Consider the following 12,684-nt stretch of genomic DNA (forward strand, 5'->3'; position numbering starts at 1 on the left):
TAATCTTGCCGTGACACATTTGGCTTAATGTCCAAGCAGACAGTTATTACATTTTTGGCCTGACAGTATTAAGTTTGTTTTCCCGTCATTTATAGCCTTGTTAATTAATGGCCTAAATTAAAATGACAAATAGTGTTAAGACAATAGTAATGTGGAATAAGTAGGAATTATGTCCTGTTAAATTTTTGTACTCAACTCACCTTGCCAAATTTACCATTGAGTCTACCACGTTTTGTCCAGAGCAAGCACTGCACTCGTAGAAAATCAACTGGCAGTCCTGCAAAGGAGATTTGATAAGTCTTTACCAGATGACAAACATGAAGTCCTCTCCCACACAGCCATCTCCTACCCAGGCCTCTTTAGTAGCATTAAGGTGAACATCGTCTGGACTAATGGCCATAGGAGCAAAATGAAAAAGAAGAGCAGCTCTTGACTGATCTGAGGCACTTAGCAATTATCTATCACCATAGAAACTACATACCCAAAGAAAGGAAAAAGAAAACATATACAGTGCCTTGCGAAAGTATTCGGCCCCCTTGAACTTTGCGACCTTTTGCCACATTTCAGGCTTCAAACATAAAGATATAAAACTGTATTTTTTTGTGAAGAATCAACAACAAGTGGGACACAATCATGAAGTGGAATAACATTTATTGGATATTTCAACTTTTTTAACGAATCAAAAACTGAAAAATTGGGCGTGCAAAATTATTCAGCCCCTTTACTTTCAGTGCAGCAAACTCTCTCCAGAAGTTCAGTGAGGATCTCTGAATGATCCAATGTTGACCTAAATGACTAATGATGATAAATACAATCCACCTGTGTGTAATCAAGTCTCTGTATAAATGCACCTGCACTGTGATAGTCTCAGAGGTCCGTTAAAAGCGCAGAGAGCATCATGAAGAACAAGGAACACACCAGGCAGGTCCGAGATACTGTTGTGAAGAAGTTTAAAGCCGGATTTGGATACAAAAAGATTTCCCAAGCTTTAAACATCCCAAGGAGCACTGTGCAAGCGATAATATTGAAATGGAAGGAGTATCAGACCACTGCAAATCTACCAAGACCTGGCCGTCCCTCTAAACTTTCAGCTCATACAAGGAGAAGACTGATCAGAGATGCAGCCAAGAGGCCCATGATCACTCTGGATGAACTGCAGAGATCTACAGCTGAGGTGGGAGACTCTGTCCATAGGACAACAATCAGTCGTATATTGCACAAATCTGGCGTTTATGGAAGACTGGCAAGAAGAAAGCCATTTCTTAAAGATATCCATAAAAAGTGTCGTTTAAAGTTTGCCACAAGCCACCTGGGAGACACACCAAACATGTGGAAGAAGGTGCTCTGGTCAGATGAAACCAAAATTGAACTTTTTGGCAACAATGCAAAATGTTATGTTTGGCGTAAAAGCAACACAGCTCATCACCATGAACACACCATCCCCACTGTCAAACATGGTGGTGGCAGCATCATGGTTTGGGCCTGCTTTTCTTCAGCAGGGACAGGGAAGATGGTTAAAATTGATGGTAAGATGGATGGAGCCAAATACAGGACCATTCTGGAAGAAAACCTGATGGAGTCTGCAAAAGACCTGACTGGGACTGAGATTTGTCTTCCAACAAGACAATGATCCAAAACATAAAGCAAAATCTACAATGGAATGGTTCAAAAATAAACATATCCAGGTGATAGAATGGCCAAGTCAAAGTCCAGACCTGAATCCAATCGAGAATCTGTGGAAAGAACTGAAAACTGCTGTTCACAAATGCTCTCCATCCAACCTCACTGAGCTCGAGCTGTTTTGCAAGGAGGAATGGGAAAAAATGTCAGTCTCTCGATGTGCAAAACTGATATATCTTTATGTTTTATATCTTTATGTTTGAAGCCTGAAATGTGGCAAAGGTCGCAAAGTTCAAGGGGGCCGAATACTTTCGCAAGGCACTGTATGAAAGAAGAATGTAGGAAGTAGAAAATAAATCCTGGGCCATATTAATAAGACCACATACGTCTTGTTAAAAAGCCTACATTTTTTGCTTTTACTTATTCAGTGAGAAGATCTGTGGGCACTGTGAAGCCTGTGGGTTGAAGACTGGACCATTACCAACGCCCAGGGAATGGCTGATAGACAGACCTTGGCTAATTTTTCGCCCATTCTCGTCTGAACCTTCCGCTCACTCCCCTTGTCCATTTTGTTCCCCAGCAGCATGATGGGAATGTCCTCGCCAGCCCCCTCCTGTGAAGAGAGACAGAGATGATGGACACAGAGGCATTACATTAGGGCTAGATCTCCTTCTCTCTCAGGTAGTACATGACAAAGCTGGCTTTATCAGTATAGTGGACATGATGTACTCTGAACTGTGTCACCGAATGCATAACGATATTGAATGGTAACATGTATCGTGCCTCTACAGATATCCAGTATGAACTACAATAAGTGGCGCATTTGATCTGGTATTGTATATCAATGTTATGTAGGCATACAGTGAATGTGCTATTGAGCAGGAGGAGGCCCTCAGTGCGATCTACATTTCTATGAGCTACAGTGGCAAGAAAAAGTATGTGAACCCTTTGGAAATACCTGGATTTCTGCATTAATTGGTCATAAAATTTGATCTGATCTTCATCTAGGTCACAACAATAGACAAACACAGTCTGCTTAAACTAATTACACACAAACAATACATTTTCATGTCTTTATCGAACACACCGTGTAAACATTCACAGTGCAGGGTGGAAAAAGTATGTGAACCCTTGGATTTAATAACTGGTTGACCCTCCTTTGGCAGCAATAACCTCAACCAACTGTTTTCTGTAGTTGCGGATCAGACCAGCACAACGGTCAGGAGGAATTTTGAACCATTCCTCTTTACAAAACTGTTTCAGTTCAGCAATATTCTTGGGATGTCTGGTGTGAACTGCTCTCTTGAGGTCATGCCACAGCATCTCATTCGGGTTGAGGTCAGGACTCTGACTGGGCCACTCCAGAATGCGTATTTTCTTCTGTTGAAGCCATTCTGTTTTATTTGTGTGGTTTGGGTCGTTGTCCTGTTGCAGAACCAATTTCTGTTGAGCTTCAATTGGTGGACAGAGCCTAACATTCTCCTGCAAAATGATAAACTTCGGAATTAATTTTTCCGTCGATGATAGCAAACTGTCTTGCTGAGGCAGCCCCAAACCATGATGCTCTATCCACCATACTTTACAGTTGGGATGAGGTTTTGATGTTGGTGTGCTGTGCCTTTTTTCCTCCACACATAGTATTGTGTATTCCTTCCAAACAACTCAACTGTAGTTTCACCCGTCCACAGAATATTTTGCCAGTAGCGCTGTGGAACATACAGGTGCACTTTTGCAAACTTGTTTAGTGTTTTACGTATCGTAGCTTCGTCAACAGAGATGTTAGTATGTTTTTGTTCGAGGCATGGTTCACATTAGGCAATGGTTCTTGTGAATATCAAACTCAAATGTTGTGAGAGTTTTTTATAGGGCAAGGCAGCTCTAACCAACATCTCCAATCTCGTCTCATTGATTGGACTCCAGGTTAGCTGACTCCTGACTCCAATTATCTTTTGGAGAAGTCATTAGCCTAGGGGTTCACATACTTTTTCCAACTTTCTGTCAGGCGTGTGCGTACTTGTGGTGAAGTCAGGTGCAGGAGAGCAGAGAATTGTGAATAGACGTACACTTTATTACGGCAGTAGAGATATACAGACGGACGCGGCTGTGTCAAAAACCTCCTCCAGCCAACAAGGCAAAGTGTATAGCGCACACAAATGTCACACAACATAAATGTATAGCAATACAAAATAAGCTTCGCAAAAACACACGGAAAAGAACAAACGCTTAGCCTAGTGCGTACAACACATAACACAAAATAATTAGACACAAAGACATGAGGGGGAACAGAGGAATAAATACATGTAGTGTGATTGGGGAATGCAAACCAGGTGTGAATGGAACAAGACAAAACCAATAGATAATTGAAGAATGGAGCGGCGATGGCTAGAAAGCCGGTGAAGTCGAATGCTGAACGCCGCCCGAACAAGGAGAGGAGCCGAATTCGGCGGAAGTCGTGACACCTACACTGTTTAAATGCTGTATTCAATACAGACAAGAAAAATACAATTTGTGTGTTATTTGTTTAAGCACACTATGTTTGTCTATTGTTGTGACTTAGATGAAGTTCCGATCAAATTTGATGACCAATTTATGCAGAAATCCAGGTAATTCCAAAGGGTTCACATACTTTTTCTTGCCACTGTATGTCAGAGGTGAGCAGTAAAGTGTTTGGGCACTTCCTACCTGTACACTGGTCAGCCACTGCCTCACCGCGGTAAAACTCTGCTCAGCAGTAATGTCATATATGACTACCACACCGTCAGCCCTGCGGAAGAACTGCTTGGTGATGCTGCGATACCTGAAATCAAATCAAATAGTATTCGTCATATGCTTCTTAAACAACAGGTCTAGACTAAGAGTGAAATTCTTACTAACGGGCCCTTCCCAACAATGCAGACAGAAAGAAAATAGAGAAATAAAAGTAAATACACAAAGAGTAACGATAACTTAGCTATATACACGAGGTACAAGGATATTGTAGTCATTTAGCAGACACTCTTATCCAGAGTGACTTACAGGAGCAATAAGGACACAGACAGATTTTTCACCTAGTCGGCTAAGGGATTCGAACAAGCGACCTTTCGGTTACTGGCCCAACGTTCTTAACCGCTAGGTTATCTGATGCCCCAGTACCAATATCGAGTCTATGTGCAGCGGTACGAGGTAATTTAGGTAGATATGTAAACTACCGTTCAAAAGTTTGGGGTCACTTAGAAATGTCCTTGTTTTTGAAAGAAAAGCACATTTTTGGTCCATTAAAATAACATTGAATTGATCAGAAATACAGTGTAGACATTGTTAATGTTGTAAATGACTATTGTAGCTGAAAACGGCTGATTTTGCTCATGGAATATCTACATGGGGTACAGAGGCCCATTATCAGCAACCATCACTCCTGTGTTCCAATGGCACGTTGCGTTAGCTAATCCAAGTTGATCCTTTTAAAAGGCTAATTGATCATTAGGCAGGGAGCTCAGCCCAGTGATGTACTGGTCAGTATGCACTACCCTCTGTAATGCCTTGTGGTCAGATGTCAAGCAGTTGCCATTCCAAGCAGTGATGCAGCCAATCAAGATGCTCTCAATGGTGCAGCTGATGGCCCATGCCAAATCTTTTCAGCCTCCCAAGGGGGAAGAGGCATTGTTGTGCCCTCTTCACGACTGTGTTGGTGTGTGTGGACCAGAAGAGATCCTTAATGGACACCAAGGAACATGAAGATCTTAACCCACTCCACTACAGCCCCATCGATTTGAATGCGGGTGTGCTCGGCCCTCCGTTTCCTGTAGTCCACGATTAGCTCCTTTGTCTTGCTGAAGTTGAGGGACAGGTTGTTGTCATGGCACCACACTGCCAGGTCTCTGACCTCCTCCCTATAGGCTGTCTCTTCGTCATCGGTGATCAGGCCTACCACCGTTGTGTCGTCTGCAAACTTAATGATGGTGTTGGAGTTGTGCGCGGCCACACAGTTGTGGGTGAACAGGGAGTACAGGAGGGGAATAAGCACGTGTTGAGGGTCTGCATGGCGGATGTGTTGTTGCCTAACCTCACCACCTAGGGTTGGTCTGTCAGGAAGTCCAGAACCCAGTGCACAGGGCAGAGTTCAGAACCAGGGCCCTGAGCTTCATGATGAGCTTGGAGGGTACTATGGTGTTGAAGGCTGAGCTGTATTCAATGGAATGCATTCTTACATAGGTATTCCACTTGTCCAGATGGGATAGGGCAGTGTGGAGTGCAATTGAGACTTCGTAATCAGAGGATTTGTTAGGGCAGTATGCGAATTGGAGTGGGTCCAGGGTGTCAAGATGATGGTGTTGATGTGAGCCATGACCAGCCTTTCACATCATTTCATGGCTACAGATGTGAGTGCCACGGTGCATAAGTCATTTAGACAGGTTACTTTGGCGTTCTGGGGCACAGGGACTATGGTGGTCTGCTTGAAACATGTAGGTATTACAGACTGAGTCAGGGAGATGTTGAAAGTGTCAGTGAACACACTTGCCAGCTGCTCAGAGCATACTCTGAGTAATCCATCTGGCCCTGCGGCCTAGTGAATGTTAACCTGTTTAAAGGTCTTACTCACATCGGCTACGGAGAGCGTGATCACACAGTCATCTGGAATGGCTGGTGCTCTTATGCATGGATCAGTGTTGCTTGCCTCGAAGTGAGCATAGAAGACATTCAGCTCATCTGGTAGGCTTGCGTCACTGGGCAGCTCGTAGCTGGGTTTCCCTTTGTAATCCATGATAGTTTGCCAGCCCTGCCACATCCGACGAGCGTCAGCGCTGATGTAGCAAGATTTGATCTTAGTCCTGTATTGACGTTTTGCCTGTTTGATGGTTCGTCAATGTCGTTAATGCACATATTAATGAAGCCGGTGTCTGATGTGGTACAATCCTCAATGCCGTTGGATGATGGGCGGAACATATTCCACTCTGTGTTAGCGAAACAGTCCTGTGTCTTAGCATCTACTTCATTGGACCACTTCTGTATTGAGCACGTCACTGGTACTTCATTTCAGTTGTTGCTTGTAAGCATGAATCAGGAGGATAGAGTTATGCTGAGGGAGAGATTTATATGCGTTTCTGTGTGTGGAGTAAAGATGATCTATAGTTTTTTTTCACCTCTCGTTGCACAGGTGACATGCTGGTAGAAATGAGGTTGGACGGATTTCAGTTTACCTGCATTAAAATCACAGGCCACTAGGAGCGCCGCTTCTGGATGAGCATTTTTCTGTTTGCTTATGGCCCCTATACAGCTCATTGAGTGCAGTCTTAGTGCCAGCATCGGTTTGTGATTCTAAAAAGACTGCTATGAAAAATATAGATTAAAACTATCTTGGTAAATAGTATGGTCTATATATAGCTTATAGGTATTCTAACTCAGGCGAGCAGAACCTCGAGATGGCACACCAGCTGTTGTTAACAAAGAGACACCTCCCCTCTTGAGATTACCTGCTGCTGCTGTTCTGTCCTGCCGAAGCATGGAAAAACCAGCTAGATGTACACTGGGTGTACAAAACATTAGGAACACCTTCTCTTTCCATGACTGACCAGGTGAAAGCTACGATCCCTTATTAATGTCACCGTTTAAATCCACTTCAATTAGTGTAGATGAAGGGTAGGATTTTTAAGCTTTGCGACATGGATTGTGTAGGTGTGCCATTCAGAGGATGAACAGGCAAGACAAAATATTTAAGTGCCTTTGAACTGAGTATTGTAGTAGGTGCCAGGCACACCGGTTTGAGTGTGTCAAGAATTGCAATGTTACTGGGTTTTTCACCCTCTACAGTTTCCTGTGTGTATCAAGAATGGTCCCCCACCCAAAGGACATCCAGCCAACTGTGGGAAGCATTGGAGTCAACATACAGTGCCTTGCGAAAGTATTCGGCCCCCTTGAACTTTGCGACCTTTTGCCACATTTCAGGCTTCAAACATAAAGATATAAAACTGTATTTTTTTGTGAAGAATCAACAACAAGTGGGACACAATCATGAAGTGGAACGACATTTATTGGATATTTCAAACTTTTTTAACAAATCAAAAACTGAAAAATTGGGCGTGCAAAATTATTCAGCCCCTTTACTTTCAATGCAGCAAACTCTCTCCAGAAGTTCAGTGAGGATCTCTGAATGATCCAATGTTGACCTAAATGACTAATGATGATAAATACAATCCACCTGTGTGTAATCAAGTCTCCGTATAAATGCACCTGCACTGTGATAGTCTCAGAGATCCGTTAAAAGCGCAGAGAGCATCATGAAGAACAAGGAACACACCAGGCAGGTCCGAGATACTGTTGTGAAGAAGTTTAAAGCCGGATTTGGATACAAAAAGATTTCCCAAGCTTTAAACATCCCAAGGAGCACTGTGCAAGCGATAATATTGAAATGGAAGGAGTATCAGACCACTGCAAATCTACCAAGACCTGGCCGTCCCTCTAAACTTTCAGCTCATACAAGGAGAAGACTGATCAGAGATGCAGCCAAGAGGCCCATGATCACTCTGGATGAACTGCAGATATCTACAGCTGAGGTGGGAGACTCTGTCCATGGGACAACAATCAGTCGTATATTGCACATTTATGGAAGAGTGGCAAGAAGAAAGCCATTTCTTAAAGATATCCATAAAAAGTGTCGTTTAAAGTTTGCCACAAGCCACCTGGGAGACACACCAAACATGTGGAAGAAGGTGCTCTGGTCAGATGAAACCAAAATTGAACTTTTTGGCAATAATGCAAAACGTTATGTTTGGCGGAAAAGCAACACAGCTCATCACCGTGAACACACCATCCCCACTGTCAAACATGGTGGTGGCAGCATCATGGTTTGGGCCTGCTTTTCTTCAGCAGGGACAGGGAAGATGGTTAAAATTGATGGGAAGATGGATGGAGCCAAATACAGGACCATTCTGGAAGAAAACCTGATGGAGTCTGCAAAAGACCTGAGACTGGGACGGAGATTTGTCTTCCAACAAGACAATGATCCAAAACATAAAGCAAAATCTACAATGGAATGGTTCAAAAATAAACATATCCAGGTGTTAGAATGGCCAAGTCAAAGTCCAGACCTGAATCCAATCGAGAATCTGTGGAAAGAACTGAAAACTGCTGTTCACAAATGCTCTCCATCCATCCTCACTGAGCTCGAGCTGTTTTGCAAGGAGGAATGGGAAAAAATGTCAGTCTCTCGATGTGCAAAACTGATAGAGACATACCCCAAGCGACTTACAGTATTAACTTAAGGGGGCTGAATAATTTTGCACGCCCAATTTTTCAGTTTTTGATTTGTTAAAAAAGTTTGAAATATCCAATAAATGTCGTTCCACTTCATGATTGTGTCCCACTTGTTGTTGATTCTTCACAAAAAAATACAGTTTTATATCTTTATGTTTGAAGCCTGAAATGTGGCAAAAGGTTGCAAAGTTCAAGGGGGCCGAATACTTTCGCAAGGCACTGTAGGCAGCATCCATGTGGAACGCATTCGACACCTTGTAGAGTCCATGCCCCAACGAATTGAGGCTGTTCTGAGGGCAAAAGGGGGTGTTCCTAATGTTTTGTACACTCAATGTTTATTATCCATGACCTTGTTCAGCCACAACTCTGAGAAACATAAGATATTACAGTTCTTCAGGTCCCGTTGATAGGATAGTCTTGAACAGAGCTCGTCCAGTTTGTTCTCTTTTGAGTGTAGAGGCGGTTTATGTACTCGCCAATGTAGTTTTGTCAGGGTGCCCACATGCCAGCCTCTCTTTTCTCTGGGATTAGGGTCTGGTCCGGGATGAGCAGTATGTCCAGTGCCTACGACTTGTTGAAGTAGAAATGTACATGCAAATCAAGGTTATTGATCGCTGTTCTGGTGTCCAGAAGCCCTTTTTGATCATAGGAAACGATGGCAGAAACATTATGTGCAAAAAAAGTTATGATCAGCGCAAAAAACCCACTAAATAGTAGAATTGTTCAGGAGCCTGTAAAATGACTGCTATCTATTGCAGGACCATTCTGATAGTCCTCTCCTGAAGTGGTGGAGAAGGGAGTCATTGTAAGACTGAGAACATATTACATTTTTTTATTTCACCATTATTTAACCAGGTAGGCTAGTTGAGAACAAGTTCTCATTTGCAACTGCGACCTGGCCAAGATAAAGCATAGCAGTGTGAACAGACAACACAGAGTTACACATGGAGTAAACAATTAACAAGTCAATAACACAGTAGAAAAAAAAGAGAGTCTATATACATTGTGTGCAAAAGGCATGAGGAGGTAGGCTAATAATTACAATTTTGCAGATTAACACTGGAGTGATAAATGATCAGATGGTCATGTACAGGTAGAGATATTGGTGTGCAAAAGAGCAGAAAAGTAAATAAATAAAAACAGTATGGGGATGAGGTAGGTAAAAATGGGTGGGCTATTTACCAATAGACTATGTACAGCTGCAGCGATCGGTTAGCTGCTCAGATAGCAGATGTTTGAAGCTGGTGAGAGAGATAAAAGTCTCCAACTTCAGCGATTTTTGCAAATCGTTCCAGTCACAGGCAGCAGAGAACTGGAACGAAAGGTGGCCAAATGAGGTGTTGGCTTTAGGGATGATCAGTGAGATACACCTGCTGGAGCGCGTGCTACGGGTGGGTGTTGCCATCGTGACCAGTGAACTGAGATAAGGCGGAGCTTTACCTAGCATGGACTTGTAGATGACCTGGAGCCAGTGGGTCTGGCGACGAATATGTAGCGAGGGCCAGCCGACTAGAGCATACAGGTCGCAGTGGTGAGTGGTATACGGTGCTTTAGTGACAAAACGGATGGCACTGTGATAAACTGCATCCAGTTTGCTGAGTAGAGTGTTGGAAGCTATTTTGTAGATGACATCGCCGAAGTCGAGGATCGGTAGGATAGTCAGTTTTACTAGGGTAAGTTTGGCGGCGTGAGTGAAGGAGGCTTTGTTGCGGAATAGAAAGCCGACTCTAGATTTGATTTTCGATTGGAGATGTTTGATATGAGTCTGGAAGGAGAGTTTACAGTCTAGCCAGACATCTAGGTACTTATAGATGTCCACATATTCAAGGTCGGAACCATCCAGGGTGGTGATGCTAGTCAGGCGTGCGGATGCAGGCAGCGAACGGTTGAAAAGCATGCATTTGGTTTTACTACCGTTTAAGAGCAGTTGGAGGCCACGGAAGGAGTGTTGTATGGCATTGAAGCTCGTTTGGAGGTTAGATAGCACAGTGTCCAAGGACGGGCCGGAAGTATATAGAATGGTGTCGTCTGCGTAGAGGTGGATCAGGGAATCGCCCGCAGCAAGAGCAACATCATTAATATATACAGAGAAAAGAGTGGGCCCGAGAATGTGGCACCCCCATAGAGACTGCCAGAAGACCGGACAGCATGCCCTCCGATTTGACACACTGAACTCTGTCTGCAAAGTAGTTGGTGAACCAGGCAAGGCAGTCATCAAAAAAACCGAGGCTACTGAGTCTGCCGATAAGAATATGGTGATTGACAGAGTCGTAAGCCTTGGCAAGGTCGATGAAGACGGCTGCACTGTCTTTTAGTACTGTCTTTTATCGATGGCGGTTATGATATCGTTTAGTACCTTGAGCGTGGCTGAGGTGCACCCGTGACCGGCTCGGAAACCAGATTGCACAGCGGAGAAGGTACGGTGGGATTCGAGATGGTCAGTGACCTGTTTGTTGACTTGGCTTTCGAAGACCTTAGATAGGCAGGGCAGGATGGATATAGGTCTGTAACAGTTTGGGTCCAGGGTGTCTCCCCCTTTGAAGATGAAATATGAAAGAGAGGTTGAACAGGCTGGTAATAGGGGTTGCGACAATGGCGGCGGATAGTTTCAGAAATAGAGGGTCCAGATTGTCAAGCCCAGCTGATTTGTACGTATCCAGGTTTTGCAGCTCTTTCAGAACATCTGCTATCTGGATTTGGGTAAAGGAGAACCTGGAGAGGCTGCCAGGCATGGCCAGCCGTTGAGGAATGCTTGTTGAAGTTTTCGATAATCATGGATTTATCGGTGGTGACCGTGTTACCTAGCCTCAGTGCAGTGGGCAGCTGGGAGGAGGTGCTCTTGTTCTCCATGGACTTCACAGTGTCCCAGAAATTTCTGACCTTGACTTTTTTACCTTTTAAAACGTTTGTCTCATTATTAAAATACTGACATTTAACCATAGTAGCAGTGGTGCGCCATTCAGCCTAACTGCTTGTAGCAAAAATAAAAGCTGCTGAGGCAAAAGGTTGAACATGTGTAAATCCACCCAGTAGAGTTCCCACCTCTCCTGTCCTGCTGTATCCCACATCTGCAGCGCCACCTGGCTGTTGTCCACCCGTATCGTCTTCACACTGTAGTCTATGCCTGTTGATGATGCAGGACGGACAAGATATCATTCATCTGATTTAAGTAACTTTGTCATTTACAATTTTTTGCCTTACAATAATATTTTGTCCCTGTAATTTTGTATCCATATTCATTTTCAAAAGCAAACAAGAAATGATTGGCACGTAATAAGATACAAACGTGATGAAAGGAACCAACAATTGATTTCCGGGCTAAATCTGGATAAAACAAGGAACTTCAAAGGATAACATGTGGAACTTTATATGGAAATGTCCTTCTGAGTTTCTGAAATGTTACTTATCCATTGATGATTCCAATCGACTACATTTGTCTCCAGTGCTCAAATAGAAATGGCGAAACAACATGTTTTATTGTCAATGCTTGCGTCACAATTGCGTCAACAGGAGTTGATCAGATATTGTATATTGTTCTAAAGGGACCACACAATTCAAAATCCATCTGACTTTCTCAACAACAACCAAAATACATTCTCAGAATCGTATGACTATTTTGAGAATCAAATGCTTCCAAGCAGGGCCTAAATAGAGAGGATATTAAGAAATCTGGAGCTGCTTGTACCAGGCTGCAGAATGACAGGAGAGGAACATGTCTTCACAAGCTGTTTCATGTGGCACTGTTTGGTCTGCCCAGCTCTACTCGTTTAAAACTACAAGATCCCCAATACACTTACAGTGCGCTTGATTCATGTATGCAGAATAGTGCACTGA

The 12,684-nt window shown here is 43.4% G+C and overlaps 1 protein-coding gene across 2 annotated transcripts in view; it reads right to left on the bottom strand.

Annotated features, from left to right (window-relative positions):
- The window catches only part of LOC110498041 (EF-hand calcium-binding domain-containing protein 4B), a 47,326-nt gene that overhangs the window by 4,861 nt on the left and 29,781 nt on the right, over positions 1-12,684 (bottom strand). For both annotated transcript variants that reach the window (XM_021574603.3, XM_021574594.3), the window contains exons 14-17: positions 11,893-11,974; positions 4,303-4,417; positions 2,132-2,233; positions 201-277 (exon numbers count right to left, since the gene is read on the bottom strand). In XM_021574603.3, coding sequence (XP_021430278.3) covers positions 201-277; positions 2,132-2,233; positions 4,303-4,417; positions 11,893-11,974 — 376 coding nt within the window. The remainder of the gene's footprint in view (positions 1-200; positions 278-2,131; positions 2,234-4,302; positions 4,418-11,892; positions 11,975-12,684) is intronic.

This window comes from Oncorhynchus mykiss, chromosome 2 (genome assembly GCF_057628025.1).
Source record: "Oncorhynchus mykiss isolate SJ-2025 chromosome 2, ASM5762802v1, whole genome shotgun sequence".
Classification (NCBI taxonomy): Eukaryota; Metazoa; Chordata; class Actinopteri; order Salmoniformes; family Salmonidae; genus Oncorhynchus; species Oncorhynchus mykiss.